Source organism: Passer domesticus, chromosome 6 (assembly GCF_036417665.1).
Source record: "Passer domesticus isolate bPasDom1 chromosome 6, bPasDom1.hap1, whole genome shotgun sequence".
In the NCBI taxonomy this organism is placed as follows: domain Eukaryota; kingdom Metazoa; phylum Chordata; class Aves; order Passeriformes; family Passeridae; genus Passer; species Passer domesticus.
In genome coordinates this window covers 55,007,766-55,031,315 of record NC_087479.1, presented here as the reverse complement: position 1 = coordinate 55,031,315, position 23,550 = coordinate 55,007,766, and the positions used below count along the sequence as shown (strand labels likewise).

General features: G+C 40.4%; 1 protein-coding gene across 7 annotated transcripts in view; it reads right to left on the bottom strand.

Annotated features, from left to right (window-relative positions):
* SHANK2 (SH3 and multiple ankyrin repeat domains 2) overlaps window positions 1–23,550 on the bottom strand; it is a 277,285-nt gene that overhangs the window by 89,255 nt on the left and 164,480 nt on the right. For all 7 annotated transcript variants that reach the window (XM_064425907.1, XM_064425908.1, XM_064425912.1 and 4 more), the window contains one exon: window positions 22,874–22,998. In XM_064425907.1, the coding sequence (XP_064281977.1) occupies window positions 22,874–22,998 (125 nt within the window). The remainder of the gene's footprint in view (window positions 1–22,873; window positions 22,999–23,550) is intronic.

Genomic DNA, 23,550 nt, shown 5'->3' with positions numbered 1-23,550 from the left:
AAGGATGCGACTTCATAACCTGAAGCTGTAACTGGACAATTAACTCCCATGTGCAAATAGACCAGAACTGATCAAAGTGAGAGACCTCGTGACCAGTTGTCTATTTTGTGACCATTTTGGGTTCATCCCTGGTGATGGTGCAGCCCTGGCTGGGCTCTTGTGCTGCCCAAGGTGGATCCATTGAGGCCTTTAATAAATCCCTGCTTTATTCTTTAACTCTGTTCTAGGTCAGCCTTCACAAGGCATCAGTTCCTGATGACCAAGAGTCTGTCACACATCCCAGTCCCCAGCCCGGATCCACGGCAGTGTCAAACCTCACGGAACATTTTCAGGGTCTCCCAGGGAACCCCCCCCAGGAGTATTTTAAGTACACACACCTCAAAAGGCCATCCTTGCTGCAGCTCATGCTCAGGAGGAAGTTATCCTGAGTGAGAGGGTAGGCTCAGGAGGAGGGTGTCAAACACTTTGGGCTTTGTTCGCCTCGTGGTGGGGCTAGGCTGGAGCACCGAGTGAGCATCAGCTCCTAGCATAGACACAACCGAGGGCAGATTCTCCAAGGAAAGCACAATTTTCACCTTAATCCAATTTAAAATGTGGCTTGAGACACATTCTAAGAGAGCCCCTTCTGCTGCGTGCCTCTGCCTCAGTAAATGTCAACACGAATTGCATTAAAACGAAGCAGGTGTTGGACCACAGGCAGCCAAATAAAATCCTGCTGGGTAGGATGGTGCTCTGTTTTGGAAAGAAAATATGGGATGCTCCTGTACTCCAGGTTCTTACGGAAAATCTAATTTCTCAGGTAACCCAAGCAGAACACTGGGAACTCTGCCTTTTAAGAGGGCACATCTGGTCTACAAAAGAAGCTTAATCCAGGAGTTACAAGGTAAATCAGACCGAGGTCACCCATGCAAAATATTTTTTCACTGTGTAAAAACTTGTTCAAAGTAACCAGAAGGTTGGAACTTGCACTGTGCATTTAACGCAGCGCAAGCAGAAGCTAAAAATTACAGGTGTGTAAATCTCAGCCATATATTTATTTGGGAAAAATACCCAACCATTAGTCATAAAGAATTTGAAATAACTATTGTCCTTTGCAGCTCTGTGTATTGATCACAGTTTAAAAGTAATACCTTACACTATTCCCAACAAGTATCCTTTTACATAAGAAGCAGAAGTCATTATTTGACACTTCTGGATGCTTCATCTGATCCTCCCAAAATTTATTTCTTTTTAGAGGTTTGTTTCTTTTTCCTTGTGCATGTTAAATCTAATTAAAAAAAAAAAGATATTTATGAGGAAAAATATCAAATCAGGCTTCTGTTGAACTCAACGACTTTCTCTAGTTCACTAATAACTACATATAATGCAATAATCATATGGACTTCATTTGATAGTGGCCAATAATATGATAAAACTAAAGCAATTATTAGCGTTACTGATTGGAAGAATGCAATTAAATCTCTGGATATTTGATCAAATTAGCAAACCAAAAGAAAGTCAAAGCTCGTTCAAATAATATTTGCTCATTCAAATATTATTTATTTGCTTCCTACTACTATGGTATGATGGATGTTGAAATAAGGCTGTATCCATCAGCTCCTGCACTGCATTCAGATTTAAGGAAGAAAACAAAAATAAAAATGCTTATCAGCATGGAAAAAGCAGATCCCATGTAATCCCAAGCATGGCCAATATAAACACAAGATTTACACAGCATTATAGTGCCTTACAAATCTTTGTGCTACGAGACATTCAAATTATGGAATATGTGTTAAAAATACAGCCTGTCCATTCTCTGAGCAGCCAATGTGACCAAGCCTTGTGTTTGGGAGGGAATTATGGAAAAGATCCATGGCAAGGTCCTGGGCACCCTCCCCACGGCAGCTGGCAGTGCTCTGGGGAGGTGGAAGGGAGAAGAAGACAAACAGCCTTGTTCCTGTCACATTCCCCCAGTGCCAAGCTGAAACACAAAGCGAAAGGTGCAGCCTTCCCAGAGGTGTTACAAGTGTGGGAGGCAAACTTTCTAAAAATTAAGGCACTAGATACTAAATAACAGGCTGCACACAGAAAACCAGCAATAAATCCCACGTGTTCATTAAGTACAGGCTAATTTCAGATCTTGCAAGTGACTTATGGATAGGTCGTGTATGTAAGAGCTTATAAAGGACTTCAAATTGATTTCTTCAGCTGGGCTTTGCTATCAACACTTCCCATACGCCTTGGAGACACTTGTCTTTCACCTCAGGCTACAACCACATTTTGGTCTAAGATCCCACATTTGCTACCCCAAAATCCTCTTCTCAATTCTTCAGTGGCTGTGGGCCTCCTGTCACCTTGTCAGCAGTTCTGACTTCAACTGCTGTTCACTGAGAGAGTAAAAATCATCCAAATGTACTTTGATAAAGTAAAACTTTCAAAATACACCGTGAACTTTTGTGATCTTTGCCTTCTCTGATGTGCAGATACAAAAACGTAGGTTCTGGTGAGAAACTTCCATTTCATCCCACAAGAAGCTGTACGAGGTAAAATGGGGTAAATAAAGATGTTACTACATTGCCTGTCATTGTATGGCTCAGCTAAAAATGGTTATTCCACTGCAAAGTTGTGCTGATGACCTCATATACAAATGAAATATCTGTCCTATTATTGTCACAGACCAAAAGCAACCAACACACAAACCTCAGAGCTCTGAAATAATAATATTGGCCCCTTTGTCCACTAATTATGCAGTTAAAAGAATAATTTTTTGTCTTATTCAATTCCATTTACATGGAAAACCATAAAAGAAGAGCCTTATAAGTTCAAGATACATCTAATTTTACTTCTTTTAAAGATCTAAGCAGAGAAAGCATACACATGCACATAAACTCCAAAATGAGTCACATAAAGCCAATAAAGTTCATACAGCAAGGAGCTTAATTGAATTAATAGGACAACTTTGCCTTCTGCATTTCTGATGTTGAAACAGAAAAAGCTGAGTGCTGATAAGTGGGAAAAATATGGAAATTGGGGTAGTCAAAGCAAACACCACAGTCCAAGTGCTTCTAGATTATTCCTAGTCGCTAATGTATATGAGGGAGAAAAAAACTGAGGCAAAAACACTGTGCACACTGTGCCACCAGTGAATTGCATTGAAACTGCAAAACAAATGCTATTTAACATTAAAAATTTGATAAAATATGTTTCTAGCAGATATTTAAACTTCTGATAAAGTATCCCTGCCAACCACAGAACTCAAGTGGTGTCCTGCAGTTATCTTTTATGAGATAAGATATTGCTTATTAATTAAGTTTAATAATTTTTATACACACCTTTTTTTATCCATAGCAGTATTTTCTAAAAAATATTACTTTTTAAATGCCTTCAGTAAGAAATAGCATCTTCACAGCTAATATGACCTCAGTGATAAGAGTTTGCTCTGCATTTCACATTTTCACTCAATTGCAGAACTGGTGCTCTTTCAATAAAAGATGTCTATCAGCTGCAGTCTTTAAAAAACACACCAGGAAAATTTAAATTACAGCAGAGAGCTGAACTTGACATTAACCTAGATCTGTTTTGTGAAAAAAACCCATGAAAATAATTATAGATGCTATACAGATAAGCCTACATTTCAAGATATTTGTTTTTGAGGGTGTGTTTGAATAATGAAATTTAATTTCATAGATGATTAATTAAAGGAGGAGACATTCAGGAAGTACCTTGAAATCAAAAGTTTGTCTCTGAAAAGCTGAGAAATTTATGTTAATGAATAGAAACTCAGTCAATAGAACAGTAAAATAATCAGAATTTGACTACATCATATACCACTAAAACAAGTGGTCTGTGTGGAAAAAATCAGCGTTTGCTATGACACTGGTGGTGAAAACTGAGAGTCCAAAATGAAATCATAGAATCACAGGATGATTTGGGTTGGGAGAGACCTTTAAAGCTCATCCAGTGCCACCCCTGCCATGGGCAGGGACACCTTCCATTATCCCAGGTTGCTCCAAGCCCCATCCAACCTGGCCTTGGACACTTCCAGGGATGGGGCAGCCACAGCTGCTCTGGGAAATCCATTCCAGGGCCTCACCACACTGTCAGCAAAAACTTTCTCCGTCACATCTACTCTGAACCAAACCTCTTTTAGTTTAAAACCATCGGCCCTCATCCCCCACTAAAAAATCTGTCCCCATCTTTCCATCAGCTCCCGTTAAACGTTGGGAGGCCACAGCAGGGGCTCCCTGGAGCTGTCTCCTCTTCAGGCTGAACAAGCCCAGCTCCCTCCGAGCCTGTTGCTCCAGGGACACTCATCCATTTGGTGACAGCTTTATTCCCAGTGCCAGCGTGGGGGTGGAGCAGGGAGCTCCAGGTTGGCAGCACGTTTTCCATCCCTCCCTGAGGGAAGCACCAGGGCAGGAGAGCAGCACGTTTGAGTTTCCTCGCTGCTCCCTGCAGTGCCAGCCCTGGAGGGGCCCCAAAGCTCTCCCCATCCCTCACAGCAAGGCTTGGGGCCCCTCCAGGAGCCAGCAGCTTTCCCTCTCCTGCTGCTACCTAGAGCTAGGGAGAATGAAGTGCCTTTTTTCCTGCGGTACAGAGAAAATATTTCAGAGGAAGAAAAGGAGAAACCAAGCAGCTTCATCTGTATTCACAGAAAGAGAATATATATATCTATATCTATCTCATATTCTCAGGATGGAGATCTAATCACGGAATGGGTGGGATGCAATTCAAATCTTTGTCAAGCATAAAGTAAAAAAAAAATAAAAAAAATCTATAAATATGTGTGTGTGTGTATATATATTTATATATTCACAGAAATATAGAACCATCCAGGTTGGTAAAAGATCACCAAGTCCAACATTCCCCAGCACTGCAAGGCCTCCAATAACCCATGTCCCCAGGTGCCATATCCACATAGTTTTTTAATCCCTCCAGGCAAGGGGAATCTACCACTGCCCTGGGCAGTCTGGACCAGGGCTGGACCATCCTTTTAGTGAAGAAAAATTTCCAAATATCCAACCTGAATGTCTCCTGGCATAAGTTGAGGCCATTTTCTCTCAAATGTGACGGGACCATCTTGAAAACATGGATAGTTCCAATGTATTGGGTATGCACCAAATGCTGACTGTGTGCCATTTTTGTTACAATAAAAATGAACAGAATAATAAAAAAGGAACATAATAATAATAATAATAATAATACATTTGTACTGAATAATAATATTCATTATGGTCTGAAAGAGGCTAATCACAGGAGCTACTACTCATGAAGGGCTGTCAGTACATTGATGTTTCTGCAGCATGATCTGCCACATTCTCCTATACAGAAATTTTGCTTCCTTTTAGAAAATTCCAGCTGGAGAAGGCAATGAAATCTGTGATATAAATGTGTTTCAGTGAGTTTGTTGGGTTGAGTTATTCAGATCACTAAAGCAGTACCTCTGCTTTGAATAGCACTGATGAGTGACAGTACAGAAAGTGTCTGTAAAATGGGAGTAGAGTCATCTGCCGTTAATGTGTGGTCACTAACAGAGCTCATTCACTGGAGACTTTTTAGAGTTTAGGAAGCAAAAAAAGGGAATAAATGAGGAAAAGCAAGGCAAACCTTACAGTGCATGTCCCAGCATCATCCACAAGCCTGACAATTTAGGCCTGGGGAAAAGCAACAGTGGCAAACTAACAACCAAAAAGCAAGTTCATATTTGTTTCCTCTCCTCTCCTCTCCTCTCCTCTCCTCTCCTCTCCTCTCCTCTCCTCTCCTCTCCTCTCCTCTCCTCTCCTCTCCTCTCCTCTCCTCTCCTCTCCTCTCCTCTCCTCTCCTCTCCTCTCCTCTCCTCTCCTCTCCTCTCCTCTCCTCTCCTCTCCTCTCCTCTCCTCTCCTCATGGCCCCTAAGAAAAGACTCAAGCATTTAATCTCAAAACACTTCTTCAAAATTATAATACCCCAAATCAACAGTCACACAAATGACTACACAAATTATACCATAAAAAGAAAAAATCCTCTTAGGTTACTAGGTTCTGTAGCAAGTATTTAATAGATTACCACTCCCTTCCACAAAGAGTTCCAAATATTCCGCTTGAGTTAAACTGGGAGAAGTGGATTGCTACATTCCTGCAGCTTTTAAATAGTTGGAATGGGTCCTAAATGAAACATAGTACAGCAAATAACAAAATTATGAGCTTTCTTAGAAGGACAAGGACTGCAAATGTACATTATTACTTTTTAAAAGAAGATGTTTCCTACATATATTGCTAGTTTTGCAATTTGATAAAGTAGCTGGGGAGAAATGATATTAAACATATAAATTTTCTTCCTTTGTTGTATATTGATTGTAGTGAATTAGATTCAATCTACAGCTACTTTGTTTTGGTTTTGCGAGCATGTTTGGAGTCAGCTGGCTGCAAAAATACCATTTTGTCAAGCCCCACTGGCACAGATGAGGGAGCGGAGTCGATTAATATGTGAAGAGTTATTTTGGCAAAATGACTGACGTGGGCAGCCGACGGCCCAATCCCATCTCCCACCCGCAGGGATAGCTGCTTCCTGCTGGCAAGGGCCACCTCCAGGGCAGCTGGAGCCTTTTCCAGCGTGGGGGGCAGGAGCCAAGGCTGGGTGGGAAGGGGTGCAGGGCTGCCTGACCATCCCTGTCCCTGCTGGGTTCTGCATCCTGGTTGTACATCCCGGTATTTCTCACAGTTGCTTGGAGACAGTTGCTGTGTTACAAGTCAACTGGAGCTGTAGAACAGCACCACGGGCACAGATTGGTGATACTCTGTCAAGGGGGATCTTGTACTTGCTGACTGCTCACAGCTCTCTCCTTGAAGACGCAGAGATTTAGGTATTTAGGAGGGGATGACTTAGGAAGGTTTCTGTCCTCACTGGTACATTTGTGATCCGTGTTTAATATCAAATTAAACCTTCTGATACTGCACTGATCATTTCCCGGTATTGAATTTTGCTCGCAGTATTTTTCTAGTTGCACAAAAAAAAAAATGTGGAGGTTGCCATTATACAGGATGAGGGAAATATTTCATACACTTGCTCAATAAATAAAAGCCATATTTTACAAATTGGTAGCTGCATTTTGTTCTTGCTCAGTATTAGGATATATGAAATATATTTCCCTGTTACGCATATGAATCTATACCATGTGTCAGAGCTACCTGACACAAAACATGAGGAATTTAATTTACTGCCACCCTTTCTGTCCCTTAGCAGCCTATCCTCGCTCATATTTCTGACATCTTTTGCACTTTGCATGCATGTGTTTTAAGCCAACCATGAAACAGAGGCACAAATACATTTAACAAGCAGAAAGCAGAAATACCAGGATCCCTGAGTCCTCTGCAAAGCTGTTTTCCAGCTGGTCAGCCCCAGCACATCCGGATGCCCGGGGGGATTCCTCCCCAGGTACACTTCCTTTGACATACTCAACACTGGCATCTCCTGCTTTTCTAGTTAAGCTCCAAATGCTTTACTGGTTTTGAATTATGCCTGAGATCCTATATCTGATCACCATTGTACAAATTTAACAGGACAGCTCACAGAGCATAGCCCTCAAAAACTGTGCTCATTTTCCCTGTATTTTGAAATAAGTCCATTTATCTCTAGCCTTTATTTCTTATCCCAGGAGGTCCTTTTCTCTTACTACAAAATAAGCTGGTTTTCAAGCACATCTTTCCAATGTCCAAATGAAAGCTTAGACTGCCAAGGCAGTTATTCATACAACCACCAACTTCTTCCAAAAACATGAATTCCCATTTTGGAATCACTGAAGTTGGAAAAGGCCTCCAAGATCATCAAGTTCAGCCTTTGACTGAACACTGCCATGCCCCTGAACCATGTCATGAAATGCTAAATTTTGGCTCCTGAAGACTGGTGGGTTTTTTAATCCCTTTTCTAGCAATTCTAATCTTTCTGACACCAGCACCAGCTCTCCAGCTGCAGGAACATTCCTAACTCAGTTCTCAGGTTGTTTCTCTAAGTGTCCTGAGGAAGCAGCCATATCCCAAGCTCCTCCACAGTTGGACTATGGCTAAGAACTCTCTGAGGTTTCCATCAATAACATTCTCTTTCAACAGCGCTGTTTTTTAAAGGTCCATCATCCTTCAGGTCTGCTGACCTCTGGAAGACCTCCCTGTTTCTGGCAGGGAGAAAAGAAAAACAGCTATCATCAGATTTTTATGCCTTTGGCTACTTCTTCCTTGAAATCTATTTTGGTGAGCCATACAACAGAGTTTTAACTCTGCAGGGTTAAAGTCTTTTCTCCCTTGTTCATATTTCCAGTTTTAAACTAAGGCTTCCTAATTCTTAGTGACACTGTTTAGAAACCATTTAACCACATTGTCTTTTTGGTGGCTGCACTCCTAACAGACAAAAAATGAGGAAAAAAATAAAAAAACCAATCAGATATCTTTTGTTTTAAAAGGTGTCTAAGACAGGCTGTGTAGAAGGGTGCTAAATTTCCAGTCTCAGAGCAAATAAAAATACTTGGAGAACCAAAGAGAAATCCTGTTTAGCTTAATTCAGAAGAATGCTTTAATTTTGCAAACCATCTATTGCTCTGGAATTGTTTAATTTTTCATCCTTATGCTTGTTGTAACAAGGGTTATCCTGCCACATGCTAGGTCAGGCTTTCTGCAGAGCCATCAATCCACATAAAGTGTATTCAGACAGCTCCTTGGACACCAACACAGGACAATTTCGAGAGCTCTCAGGAGCTGACCTGTGTCTCTCACTAAACTGCTGAGGCAGCACTTCTCTGTGAAGCCAATTCTTTGCAGAAATATTTCATTATATTCTATTTTTTTCGCTACTTGTCTGTATCCCAGAGACCACCAACTCAGTCCTCCTAGAATGGATGGCTTGGAGCAGCCAAATTGCTTTTCAGACCAAGCAAACTCAGTGAAATTTATCCAAAAGACCATTGATGGAATTAGGATATTTAAGTGACAAACTGAGTCACAAATGCACGATTCCCAACCGTTAATTTATTAGGTCATATAACAGAGAAAGAATTTGATCGTAACATTATAACACAGCTGTTTTATTTCAGATGTGGAACGAGGCCAAGGATTGGATAATTGTGCTGCTTCAATTAGTGGTGACTCGAGAGCTGGTGAAGTGGCATTGTTTGCTGCCAGGCAGGAAGCCCAGGGAAGCTCATTAACCAGCCCGAGGACGTGAAGGGCTGGGGGGCTGATCCTCAACAGGCCATGGCAGGTGGCAGCACAGCAACAGCAGGGACTTTCCTTTCCCACACTGAGCACAGTTAGCAGCAGTTCAGCCTAAAATCTGCATTCCCAGCAAAAAAACCCGCATCTTCCAGCCAAAGGATATTGAGCAAAATTGCCTGGGCCTATGTAGAGATCTCAAAGAATCATGGAATCATAAAATGGTTTGGAATAGAGGGGATCTTAAAGGTCCTTTAGTTCCAGCCCCCTGCCAAGAGGGAGACACTTCCACTAGACCATGGACACCTTCCACTAGACCAGGAATCTGATGAAGATTCTCATAATCAGCATCTGTGGTCTTCTGTTCATTTCCCTGGAAATTCAGTCCCATGTGCTTCTTCTTTTCTGTTCATTTCCCTGCATTAGAAGTGTTTATTCATCCTTCCTCTGCCCTGCCTTTATCAAAATACAGTCATCCTAGCCCCACAACAGTGATGTGCTGTCAATATTTTAATAATACCATAACTCAGCTGTCCCCAGCTCCTGGGGCAGGATTAGGGTCCTCTGGAAATCACTCCATGGAGAAGTTGGGAAGCTTTTGCCTCAGCCAAGGAAAAAACCTCACAGTGCTGTTTTATATTGCCACTGCAAATCTCTCCCTTGTAGGAGCCGGACAAGGATGGAGAAAGGTTGTCAGCATTAACCACCATGGTTGGCATTCTTATCTGACCTTGGGAGTGAAGGGGAACGGGGGAAAACAACAATTCACTCTCTCTATTTTTCAATACTGCTGGAAAAATTTGTCAGAGGGAGAATCATATCATCTTCTTTTTTTATATTCTCACCTCCTTAGAAAGCTTATTCATATCTCTGTCTCTATTTAGGCTTCCTAACACGTACTCATGGTGCATTTTTGGAGGGCCACAGAGAAAAGCGGGGCAGGGGAGGCTCTGCTCCCCAAAATCACCTTCCCAGTTGGCTGAGAAATCAAAGGGTTAACACCATTATTATTATCATTCCTCACCGCTTGCATTACTCAGAAAAATCCCAGCAGGCTGCCAAAGCTGCCACAAAACATGAACAGCCTGAAGAGACAGATACATATGGTGGCTGAGGCAGCTACATCCAGCTCAGGCTCCCACTGCCACGAGGAAAGCTCAGAGAAAAGGAATCTCTCCAGACCACAAGGCCCCAGGAACACCTGGAAAATGTGACAGCACTTCAGGGAGTTGTACTGGCATTGTTCTGTTCCAGATCTCTCAGTGTTACTGGATTCTGAGGTTTATTTTGGGATTGAAATGAGGTGCACAATTTGGACATCTCTGCTCGAACGGGGTTGTCTGCAGTCCCTGACAGAGGAATCCAAGGGGACATCTGGCACTAACATCAGGATGACAAGACATGGAGCAGTGAGAGTGCTACAAATACAATCAATGGTTTCACCTTTTTAAGAATTTCTCCAAAAGTGAGGAATTTAAGTAACCAAAATAATTTTTAAAAGATTGGCCAGGCTTCCCAGATGTTAGAAAGTGCTGGATTTACGCTTTTTCCCACATACAAACAATATGTTACCAGCCTAACTCCCATTTTTTACTGTTGATTATCTTTGAGTGATTCAGTGCCTTGATACAAAGCCATAGATCTGACAATTTTCAGATGTTCAATTTTTCAAAACATGTACTGCCATTGCCTTCCTACTGGTATTTATATGGAAACACATGGACTGGATTTATCCAGCCCAACTTATATTCCTGCCCAGAGTGTCTCTGAGCATTTGTGTCCCTAACCTGGGACACCCAGGCCCTTGTTTAGTGCCCAGCTGTGACCTGAAGTCCTTAAGACTGAAATAATTTCTACAAAATTTTTTAAGAAAAAAAAAAATCACTATTTTGATTGCAGTAGCTCTGAGTCTTTATTCCTTCTGGAAATAAGTTGCCATGTATTTTCTACCTTGCACAGTAAGTTTAGTAAACATTACATTTTAAATGAGGTTCTGTAATTCCAAGTCTAAGTCTAATCTTCTTCCTTCAACCACTCCTAATATATCCTAAAATCCCAAGAGAACCATTCAGCAAAGGTGTTAACTTGCAAATACAAAGTTGATCCTCAGGTTGATGTCTTAAAGCTTTATTCTGCATCACAAAACATCTCACAGTCTGTTAAACCATTGGATCAAAATGTCTCAGTAGGCTGATTGAAAAAAACCCCAATTTGTAATGACTTTGCCCCCCATCTTCTTGTTTTCTCCCCATCTCTTTCAACTTTTGAGATTACATTTGTAAGAGTTTTCCTTCCTGATTTATTTTTTGTCATTAGCAAGAAGATTGACAAATGAAGAGAAGTATGCTGGGATTACATTTCATCTATTTTTGGTCTCTCTGCCTGTTTGATAACAGCTCATCAACTACTTGAAGGATCTTACTCCAAATCAGAATGAAACACTCAAAGCTGAACTTATCAAAGATGAGCAGAGGGCAGCGAGACTGGATCTTACAAAACCTTGTAAATACAGATTATCTATACTGAAAGCATCAAATAAAATCAACCCCTTCTTGTGCTAGAAGCAGACAGGGCTTGCAGAGAGGAGGAGAATCCTTTGGGAATGGGTTATTGAGCCTAAGCTTGCACACATCACTCCAAACTCCACATTAAGCAAATTCTCAAGTCTGCAGACTAAAGATCTCATTTTACATTTAGTATATGAAGGGCAAGATGGGCAGGAACCTTCCCACAACTACAGGCCAAGTGATTTTTTAATGTCTGTTAGAGTAACAGGGCAGTTTTCAGAGTAAACTTTGTACTGAGAGACTTCTCAGTGTACACGGGAGAGAACAGGAACCAACGTGAATCAAAACTAATTAAAATAATAATTCAAAAGAGACACTTCTCCCAAAGACATTACTGCAGAGCAATAAAGAAATTGCTGTGCAAACATGGCATATTTTATTGAAGACAGCATTTCTTTACTCAGATCCCTGTAGACTGGAAACCAAAATCCAAAGTGGGAAGAAAAATGTTCCTTGTCTATACAATATGATAAAATTGAGATATTAGACAAGGAAAAAAAAAAAAAGACCAAAAGCAAAAAACAACAAACCCCTGATATTCTGCCATGGAGACAAATAAATAAGAAAAAGAGTTTTCTAAATGTGGATTTGCACATTCATGCCAATTTGAAAGTTAAAGCTTAGAACAGGTCATACATCTCCCAAAACCTGCTGTCATGTCACTGATCTGTGCTGATTATGAGAAACTGTGTTAAAACTATCTGGGGGGATAATTGCATGGCAGCAGCAGTTTTGCATATAAGATTGTCACTAAAAAAAAAAAAAATTAAAATAAACAACTTTTACATCTTACTACATCAAAAGGTCTTTAGAAATATGTAAATTGGATTAATGACATTCATTTGTACATTAAAAGCAGCAACACAGAAAATATAAAACTGCTTAAAATATCAAATGTTTTTTAATATTCAGAGAGTCAAGCTGAAGCTTCAACAGTAATCCAGCAATTAGATATGGGTTAGTATGCAAATGAAAGAGGAATTTCACTCATTAAAATTTCCTCTGTAATGTCAGGAAGGTGGCAATATTCCTGTGTGGAAAACCTATTCTTGGTGATTTTTACAACAGTGTCAAATATTGTACCAGTTCCATTTTTATGTTCCAAACCCTTCCCTGTTTTCTAAAACCTTTTCCTGTTTTAAAGACAGGAATTTACCCATTACATAATGCCTTCAGAGATGGAAAAACCTACACAAACAATCTTCCTATTCCAGCGACAGTTAATATTAACATTAAAAGATCCTAATCTACCCAAAATGAATCAAACCTTCATTGCAATCTGCCTTGAAAATGGACAAGAAAAAGTCAGTGCCGGAACGACAAGATTTAGTGTAGCTGCTTTAGGAGCACTTGAATAGTTCAGAAAGGATCCACCACAGATCAGCCACCACGTGCAGCCATTGGAAGATTCATCCGCCATGGGAATGTTCTGAATCCAACATTTCCAGTGAAGCAGCTGAAACATCAGCACTTGGATAAGGCAACTGCAGAAAGCTGGGACTGCCTCACAGAATCCTAAACCCCTGCAAGTGATCCCAACTTCTCTGCAAGGATAGAACCAGAGAATGGTTTAGGTTGGAAAAACCCACAAAGATCACTGAGTCCAATCACTAACACAGCACTGCCAAGGCCACCACTGACCCATGTCCCCAGTGCCACCTCCACACAGCTTTTAAATCCCTCCAGCAATGGTGGCTCCACCACCGCCCTGGGCAGTGTCCCAGGCCCTTCTTTCTGGGGAGACATTTTGCCTAATATCCAATCTAAACCTCCCCTGGTCCAACCTGAGGCCATTTCCTCTTACCCTGTTCCTTGGGGGAAGAGGCAATGGCTGTCATAGCCTTAATATGGCAGCAGTTGCCCAATTTGGCATTATTTGCAATGATTCAAGGCATGGGCAAGTTTCTTTACTTTCAGAGCTGCCAAAGAGAAACACCAGGTGTCAGGCCTGAGGTTTTCACACCTTTACACATGGAACAAGACTCATCCAGAGAAAACTACCTTGATCAATCCCTTGGGGAGACCCAATAGGAACGAGTTCAGGCACCCAGATTCCAAGCCATGAGAAAGGAGCAAAAAGGACCTAAGTTCTGAACAGCACTTCTGCAGAGGTTTGCTTGGGATACAAAGAAACAGGAAAAAACTGCAGGAAAAGGAGAGTTGGAGATGAATATTCCTAGTCTTTGAGTCTTGGATAACAGCTGCCTACATCATTTCCAGCTCTGAAGAACCACCTCTTTTTTAGGTGAGCACATGATTTCTATTAAATATCTTCAGACTATTCTAAAAATACACAGGGAATTATGGGAAACAAAGAGCTACTCCCAGAAAAAACCCCATCTTCAATTCCATTCCCAATCTATCTGGTTTTGTACAAGCCAGCTCCAAAATAGGCACAGTCAATAAGGCAAATTTAGATATTAAAAAAAATCAAGAAACTTTTACAAAATTGTTACAATGGATGATTTGCTGGTCATTTGAAAACAATTCCTCTTTAATTTAGGAGTTAAAGTGAGCCATGATCATCCCCAGTGTAAATAAATACACCAGATACAGTTAACAACTCACAAGCCTGTCAGCAATGACCATGGCTTCTCACAAATGTATCTAGTGCTGAAAAGTCACAGGTCATGTCCATTAAAAACAATAGCAGTTGTTCTGGAAGAAGAAATTGCAGTAAAACTACTGAGGAGATTGATGTGGTGAAATAAAAAAGGATTCTTGCATTTTGCTGCTTATATTTCTTTTTTAATAAAAGACAACAATCAACACAAGACTTTTGTATCTGCTCTGCAGATTTGTGTATGATATTTGTCCAGAACCAACCCTTTTTGTAACAGGCTGTAAATAAACTCTTCCATTACTTTTTTTATGATGTTCTATGCTTTCAAATTTTCTCTTCGCCAGCAAATAAAGGAACACTTGGCTACCTACTTTTATCCTATCGTCCTACACACTCATTCTTGAGAAACTTTCATGTATTTGTTAGGATAATTTCCAGTGCTCTGATCAGCAAAGCTCTCAGAGACCTTCAAGTGCAGCCACATCCAGAACCCAAAACAGAGGAGTCACCACTTGGCCATGAAGATAACACAGGAGATCCTATTTTGACCATGGACATAGTTTTCTAACAACTGAAAACTTTCTACAACAGGATGAGGAGAACAAGAACTCCACCTTCCTAGACAGCTGCCTTGTATATGAGGCAAAAACAAAGTAGTGATAAATTATTATTATCCTTCATTGTTGTATACAAGAGTCTCTGAAGATTCCTATCAGTGGCACAACAGGATGTAAAATATTATTTCTAATCTGATTGATTTAAATTTTTATTTCAATTTGCTTATTAGATGAATTTGCTGAGCCACACAGTCACAAGGCATGGGAAATACCTTGAAGGTAGAGAAAAAAACTAGGCAGGGATTCCTTGGAAAGCCACCTTCTCCCTTACTGGTGTCCTGTAGAGTTGCACAGTAATTTCAGAGGAGCATAGCAGCTCTGGGATGGTCACCATTTACTGGGATAACTCCAACACTGAATATTCCCATGTATTTACCATTATCCATCTTAGCAGGAGACTAGCAATGGAGAAGGAAGACTCCTCCTGCTTTTTTAAAGCAATTAATGGCTTAAATCTGAACCCAGTCTTCTGTGATACATGGGATACATGCTAGAGATTGGATATAAAAGGAATATTAATCAAAGGAATGCAGAGCTTCTGCTAGATCAGACCCAAAATTTCAGAATGTCTTCAAATCAAGTGTTTCCGCAGTTCTTAGCACCCACACAGAAACAGTGGGGAGCCTGCTCTGTGTACCAACTTTAGGGATTTATTTAACCCCTCTGAAACCTCGAGAACAGTTTAGGAACCTCATTCCACAGTAAAGGTTAAAAAGGGATGACACTGAGGAAATCCAACTAAAAACCCCTACATGAATACAGTACATGTCCACCTACAGAGTTCTCATTTGCTTTTTCAGATTTGGAGATAATGGCAAAGATATATTTGCCTAGTAGGGGTCCATGAGCGAAGCCATTTTTTCAGAAAATTTGAATTTTTGGGATAGGGAGAGAGGGGAAGTTTGCTGCTCATGAAGCCTATGATGATCAGACGTTCCCAGTCTTCCTTTTAACCTCTGCACAGACTCGTGGCTCATGAAACAAAACCAGCAGGTGAACTGAGCATTTCAGTGTCAGACAAATTGATTGGCAGTCTCAGAATAGGAAAAAAACCCCTGTCTATAAATAAAGAAGAAACCATGACACACACATGTGATAGTATTTCTCCTGCTTGTAAGATGCATGCACCTCCCCCAGAAAAAGGAAAAGCAAAGAAAATAAGGAAGGCAAAATTCCAGATTTTTAGATTAGCTCTGTCCTAAGCAATAGGAGTTTGCCAGTTCATTCTCCACCATTTGAAACAATTAATCTGCTTTCCCTCACCTGCAGTTTTCCAGGTTTGTAGCAACATCCTGCAATTAAAAGAAACAGTATTTTCTCCCCTTAAATACCAGGCACAAGTAGTGTTTTTCATATAGCTCCAATCCAGCAACTAGGTTTCCATAGTATCCAGAGACTAAAAAAAGCCAACGGCCTTCAGGGAAATTAATTTTACTAGAATGTCTTGTGGTAATTGCCCAACCACACCACAAAAATGGCATTTATTTATTTGGTGTTAGTTTTAATACTTAATTCCAACATCTGAGAGCTGGAAATGGAAGAGATGCATTATTCCTGTGCTATTTGAAGAGATGCTGGACATATTTCTGTATGAGTGAAGACTATCCAGAGTTGAGCTTTATGTGAATCACAGCATGGCCAAGGTGGCTGGATGCCACTGGATGGCTTCTATGTCACCAAGAACTGGCTATTTATACTAAGCAGCTTAACTTTATACAAATTTGCTATTTTTAGAGGATTTTGTAGTAGGAATTTGGGGAAACTGGTTTTCATATTCACTAGGAGTCAGAAAGCTCCCTGTGGATATCTCCACACTCCACGTGCAGTCCCATGAGCTTTGGCAGAATCCCCCAGGATAGGAATGTCAGGAAATTCTGCTCAAATACTGCAGCATCAAGGCCAAATCCCTTAAAACTGAAAATGGAGAACTGAATGGACACAGAGGTAGCTCTGGATGTTGCTGCCACTATCATCACAATTCCTTGCAAATCCTCCTCTCAAATAAGTATAAAAATGAGCTCTGAGTTTCAAAGAGCTACTTGTTGAATTTTGGGGAACCAGAAGCCCAGTATACACCTCATGGAGAGTCAAGCTAAAAGGAAAATGCTTCCCAGTTCTGCTCACAGCCTGGAAAGCAAAGGGCTTTCATTCCTGTCTGCTCTTTGTTCTTATTTTTAAGCATATTACTTGCTTGTGTGTGAGCAAATGAGATCCTTTAAGAACCAAATTATTTTTTGTCTGCCCATTTCCATCTATGTAAAAAAGAAAAGTCTTAATAATGTATTTTAAAAATTAACCAAGATTTGTTCCTCTTTTTAATGATCACACCGGCACATTTGGAACACCATCACTTCCTACGGGTTACAGGATACATGTTACAAACAGATAAAAAGAACAATCAGAAACAGTTATGTACAGTGGGTTTGTGCACACCCAAAGCACTCTGAGGGCACAATAATTTCACTCAGGTGCCACCATCCACTAAAAACATAAATTACGAAAAACCCAAACAAACCCTCAGTTACTGAGTTCAAGTGGAGAGTAAGTAAAACACTTTCTCCATTAAGTGAAAAATTAAGGGAAAAATTAATTCCCTCGGTCAGATGCTGCACAGATACACCAGACTGCTCCACACTTGTACCACAGCTACTCTTTTTTTCCAAGAGTCCATTGTCCCAACCCTCCGGTACATCTGTAGCTAGTAGAATTCCAAAAGCAAAACGGGGAAGAAGTTTTCTTTGGACTCTGAGAACTTGCATTTTAGGCAGTGTCAGGGGCTTGCTGGTGCTTAATAGACAGAATTTACAGATGTCACCAAGAGGATGATGGTTAAAAGAAGTAAGTTTTTTCCTCTAATGGTTGGTTAAATCAAACTGTGTACCATTTAAATATACAGATTTAAAAATAGTGGTGCCCAGCCTGGTGCTCTGTACATACATAAAAAATCCCAGAATGGTTTTTGTTGGAAGGAACCAAAGCCCATTCAGTTCTAAGCCCCTGCCCTGGCCAGGAACTCCCTCTCCAGAAGCTCCAGCACTGCAGTGCTGCTGCAGCTTTGGCAAACCCCTCATCATTAAAAAGATGTTTGTAGAGTTGATCCAAACCCAAAGTAGGTGCTGTCTAGGAACAGAGCAGCTCCCAGCCTGGCTGTTCTCCTGCCAAACAGGAGGCTCCCTGGCTGGGCAGGAGCAGCAGCCAAGCTGGCAACAAAAATCCCTCCCGTAAGACACTGAACTAATGTGGACCTGACTCTGCTGGTCCCTCAGAAAGGCCTAAGTGTGAGAGCTAAATCCAGCCCTCAGAAATGTACTGAGAACGTTGGCTTTGCTTTCTTCCTCCTACACACAGCACTCTTATTAAGCACTGCATGGAGCTGGTGTCCATACAGCTGCGAGGAGAGCAGCAAACTTTCAGCTGCAACGTGAGAATCCTGGTTCTGACAAAGCCATTAACAAAGCCTCCACTTATTTCCAGGAGAGAAAAAAGTATCATGGTTCTCATGAGTCTGCCCATGAGAAAAAAAAAAAAAAAAATTTAGTTTTTCTATCTGGTATTAGAAGCGAGCAGAGTTCACACTAGAAATTACCAGGGGGTAATTAATAAAGACTATCAAAGGATGGGAAGGTTTCTGTCTTGCTAAAAGGTTTGGAATCAGTAATAGCTGGCTTTGTAAAACCACTAATTCACCCAGCCACTGAAAACTCATGTAAGGCATAACGTTGCTAAAAATATTCATAATTACTAGAGTTTAAGCTACAACAATAAAGTCCAAAGTTTGCTTCCTACAGCTGTTTTCAAGTTTGTATAAAGTGCTTAGTGGAATAAAACCAGTAGCCTATTGCTAAACAGGCTTCATGTGTGTATGAAAGTGGGGGTGTTCTGTTTGGTTTTTTTTTTTTTTTTTTTTTTTTTTTTAATTTCAGATTTTTTAAATGTCTCCCTAAATGCTTATAGCAACTTCTAACATGCAGTCAGAGGACAGATATCTTTAATAAAATGATAAAATAATGCTCTCTGTAATAAAATGTCTGTTTTCTACCCAAAACCATTTAAAGAAAATTTGTACTAGTAAATTGTATAAGCTTTTCAGGATGAAGAAATGCAGGCAGTTATACTACAGGTATTTTGTATGTCTTAGTACAAGTACCAGCTGAAGAGTTCTGCAGCAAAATGATGACATTTCTTCTATTACCATCTCTGGTTTTGATCCTCAAATTAAACCTTGAATTTTGCCCTTTTGCTTTTATTTTTAAATGAATAATTCACCAGGTTTATCTAGTTTACATATTAACTGGAATGTAAATAAGCAGCTATGCTATTCCAAAGACAATAACATTTCAATTTCTCTAGAAAAATAAGAGATTTTATGGCACAATAATGCAAACTACAATGCCTCATTTAGAGAACAAATGCATTGTTCTGGTAAAATATTGCAGAATTAACTTGGCTTTCTGAGTATTGATATTGTAACATTATTGTTTGTGTGACAGGGAAAATCCCCACGAGCCACATCAGGCAACACCTGCAGAACAGCTGCACACTCATGGGGACAACAAGAACAAATAGTTAGTAATCCACTGGGAGTTAACTTTAAAAGACACTCTATATCCTACCACACTAAAACCCTCCACAAAACTCTGTTCTGAGTAAAAACAGGCCTTCTAGTTTAATGGATTTCTTTACTCAAAAATGGTTAGACTTGTTTATGTCATCAAAGCAAATCTCCAACACGACCCCAACCTTCAAGAATTCTTGAAGTCATGTCTCAAGGCAGAACTCTCTGAATTTTTCCAAACTTGAGCAGTTATAGAAATCCAGTCACTGATGAGTTATTAATGACCTACAAAGGAAATATTGATGGTTGTAATTTTTTAACCTTTCTAATGGAGACTGCGGTATTTGGCACTTGGCCTAATATGTTGCTTTACTTTTATCTATCTTTTTAATCAGGCTGATATGAAGATTCAAGAAAACATCAGCTAAAATAGTGGAAAAATAACACATAGGGCAAGCTATAAAATGTCAGTTATAACAACCAAATCATAACCATCCTTGTTTTCTGATTGTTCATCAAAGCTAAGGAAAAAAAAAATCACATTGAATTGGCATCTCTTAAAATGCTTATGAAAATTCACATCTATTGACAGCTGCCTCTACCTCACTCCTTCATGTCTAAAACTACTCCTGCACTTTCCCAGTACATTTGCCCTGTGCTCTATCCAGGAAACCCACTACACACTTCACAATTTTTAACACAAAAGCCACTGTTGGGTTTGAAGCAAGGAGGAGACAAACCACACACTGGCAGAAATTTCCATGGAGACTCTGTGAGCACTGTTTCCAAGGGCAAGTGTAATGTTCATCTCTGAAGTCTCATGTTAAAATTAGTTGTACAGGTTGGACATATCAGGAACTGCACATTTGATAAAAACTCAGTCATATGCTACAACACCAGCTGTTCCAGGTAATCCCTACTCTATTACCTGGAGCACCTTTTCTTCCTTTTCTGTATGGATCTTTTATTTGTTTTTCTCCACATATATCAACCCCAAACATGAATTATTATAATGCCTCATAGCTGATAATGAAGTTTTCCCTCCTCCAGAAGATTCCAGACCGTAACTGTACACAAAGAAATTATGCCCCATCCTCCTACCCTGGTGCTCTGCAAAGAAAGGATCTATCTCCCTGTCAAACCTGTCTTTCCACAGAGAGGTTCTCCTCATCTCCATGACCCCAAGCCACCAAACCTCCTCAAGCAAGAATGAAGCATCTGCTCTGCCTCTCACGTTCCCCCTGCCAAACTGGACTCTCCCCTCCCTAACCTGCCACGAGTGTTAAAAATAGCACTAATTAGGATCCTGGTTATCCATTAACTCTTTTATTATTCATATGACATTTATGATAAATGTCTGATATTACTTAGAAGTGGTTGAGGTGGCACTTACACACAGAAGCATAAACTTCAGAGTCATGGGAGAACTCATTTAGCAGCAAGGCAGGCTGGCTACACCAGGGCATACAACCACTTGCCAGCATGTAAATTTAAATCTTTTAGTTCAACACAAAAGATAAAGTGGTTTGGCATTCCTGGAAGTGCAGGTGGACTTCTATTTCAACAGTCTTTTGCATCACTGTAAATATCTCTAAAGATGGCTTTCTCCACCCAAGCCAGGGCTGTGCACTGCATGTTGGCCATAAAACAGAAAAAAAAATCCTGCCTTTGTCCAACAGAAAAGTCTCATGCAACAGCCAAGTTGTCATTTCTCAGGATTATCATATCCTCTCAATTAAGTTGCAAAATTCAGAATGGAATAACCCTGATGAACATAAATTACACAGAAATGGATTTGATTTGCATGTAATAATGGCTTCTTTCAGAATTAATTACAAATATGCTGGAGTATGGATTAACGTCCTCCTGATTCAGCACTGTATGTGCACGTTTAGCTGCTCTTCTAAGCTAAGGCTAGGAGTAAATTGTCTAGACAATTAATTATAATTCTTCTCTCATTTGCCAAAAAAACAGTAAAGCTTTGTGCAGAATCAGCTACCCCCTTCTTCCACCCCTTCAGAGATCTTTAAAAATCCATGGGCATATTTGTCATTCCATAGTGAATTAAATTGCACACTGTTCACCATCAATTCTATCTGTGCAATCTGCCAGTACAGACTCTCTATACTTCCCGTGGATTAAAAGCCTAACAAGAAACCCACCTTTAAAAATACAGCCTTGTTTCAAAACCCCACCTAACAGGAATAGGGAGAGCTTTGGAAGGATCCCTGCCCAGGGATCGCAGCAGTTCCATTTGTAAGCTGGTCTCTAACGCTAAAGGCTTCTCCTTAAGTAAACAAACAGCAAGGGAAATGTGCTTGAAGACAGAGAAAAAAATGCATATCTATTTACTTTAGAAGCCTGCAAAGCCTGTTCTTTCACAGCTACAGTGTGAGGAAGTGGTGCAACTATTTAAATTCAATCACCATGGGAGTTCAAGGCACACTCCAAAAAAAGCTGCGTGTTGTACCCTCTCCCGCATGCAAAAGCCAGCTCTGCAGAAATAAACATTGTAACTCCAGAAGTATTGTACCAAACCATACTTGAGCCTGAAGAACAACACCTCAAATAATGTAAAATCAATAGATCTTACAGACAGGGCTTGACCAATCCATCCCCAAAGCCCTATTTTCAGTACCTGACTTCACAGAACCACAGCCTCCCTTCGTTGGTCATGAAGAGGTTGGGGGGGGAAGAGGAAGAAAAATCCCAAATCATGATTTTGCTGTAAACTGCCCAGCAACAATCAAAAGGAGAACCAACTTTTTAAACAAAACCTAAAATGCCAACAAAAAATTCCTCCAAAATATCAAACATGAAGATATTTTTGGCATGAATAAACAGAGTATCTAAATATACCATTTTATAAAGTAATTTATACTGCAATAATATTCATTGGGTTTTTAGGGTTTTTTTTTGGTATTTCAGTGTAGTGTTGGAAAAATTCAATTTCAAGCCAAAGTAATTTGCTTTATTCTCCATGGTTACTAAACGCCACTGGACCATGGATATTTCTGAGTGCAGAAATAGTTGCATAAAAAGTCATTAATTTTGGTTATTCCCTGAAAATATTTAGAAGAAACCAGAACTGATAGTCCACAGTAAATATTGAAATTCATCTAAATTTCAATAACTGAAAGAAGACTATGAACTCCCAAATATCTCTGAAAGTGTATTCCCAAAGGACAAAAAGAACAACCAGAAAATTCCCAGCCAGCCTGACCATTGTTCTCTGTCACTGCTTTCCTGAATGCTGCATGAAGTTTTAAATTGATCAAGTGAAGCACATCACTGGTGTTAGCCCCCAGAACTTGCTGCTCAGAGGCATCCCACACTTTTTCCAGAGTCAATTCTCCACCAGGAACATCACTCTTTCCCCAACAGAGCACTGAGAATCAAATTTCAGGATCTCCTACCTCGATCAAAAAGTCTCCAGTTCTCAGGCCAGCTTGCCATGCTACTCCCCCTTCATCCACAGATTCCAAGTACTGCAAAGCAGGAAAGGCTGGAGTTGGGGTGAATTCTTCAATTGGTGTGTCAGCTTTAAAAATAAATACCACATTAAAAAAAGAAAGTTAGGGAGTGCTTGCAAATACCACTTGACTACAGGACTATCATTGGCCATTCCAATTTAGGGTTAAAAAATGGTGGGTGCTGGAAGTGAGAGGGATGTGCCTCACAGGAGATAAGGATGCTGGGGACAGAGTGGAACCCCCCTGCAATAGCAATCCACAGGTCTTCCTTCCAGAGGGGGAAATACCTGCTCCTTTCCTGACACAAACCAAATCAAGCTGCACCAGGCAATAGCTGGGTTCTGATATTCCAGGATATTCAGTGTTGGCTCAAGTAACCCTTTTGTGTGCCTGGCAGAATGCTGTAACTCTGGCAACATCCACCTAAAAATGAATTATGTGCTGGAGCCAGGAGAGAGCATCTGGCCAAACTAGGGGGCTGGGATGGGTGGCAAAGGATAAAAAAAATGAACCAGAATTTTTTTTCCCCTCCTAAATTTAGATGTGCATAACAAAGAAGAGACCAGAAGAAATCACTTTTTAGGACAGGAGGCACAGCTGTTCCTGTGACAGCCCTGCCT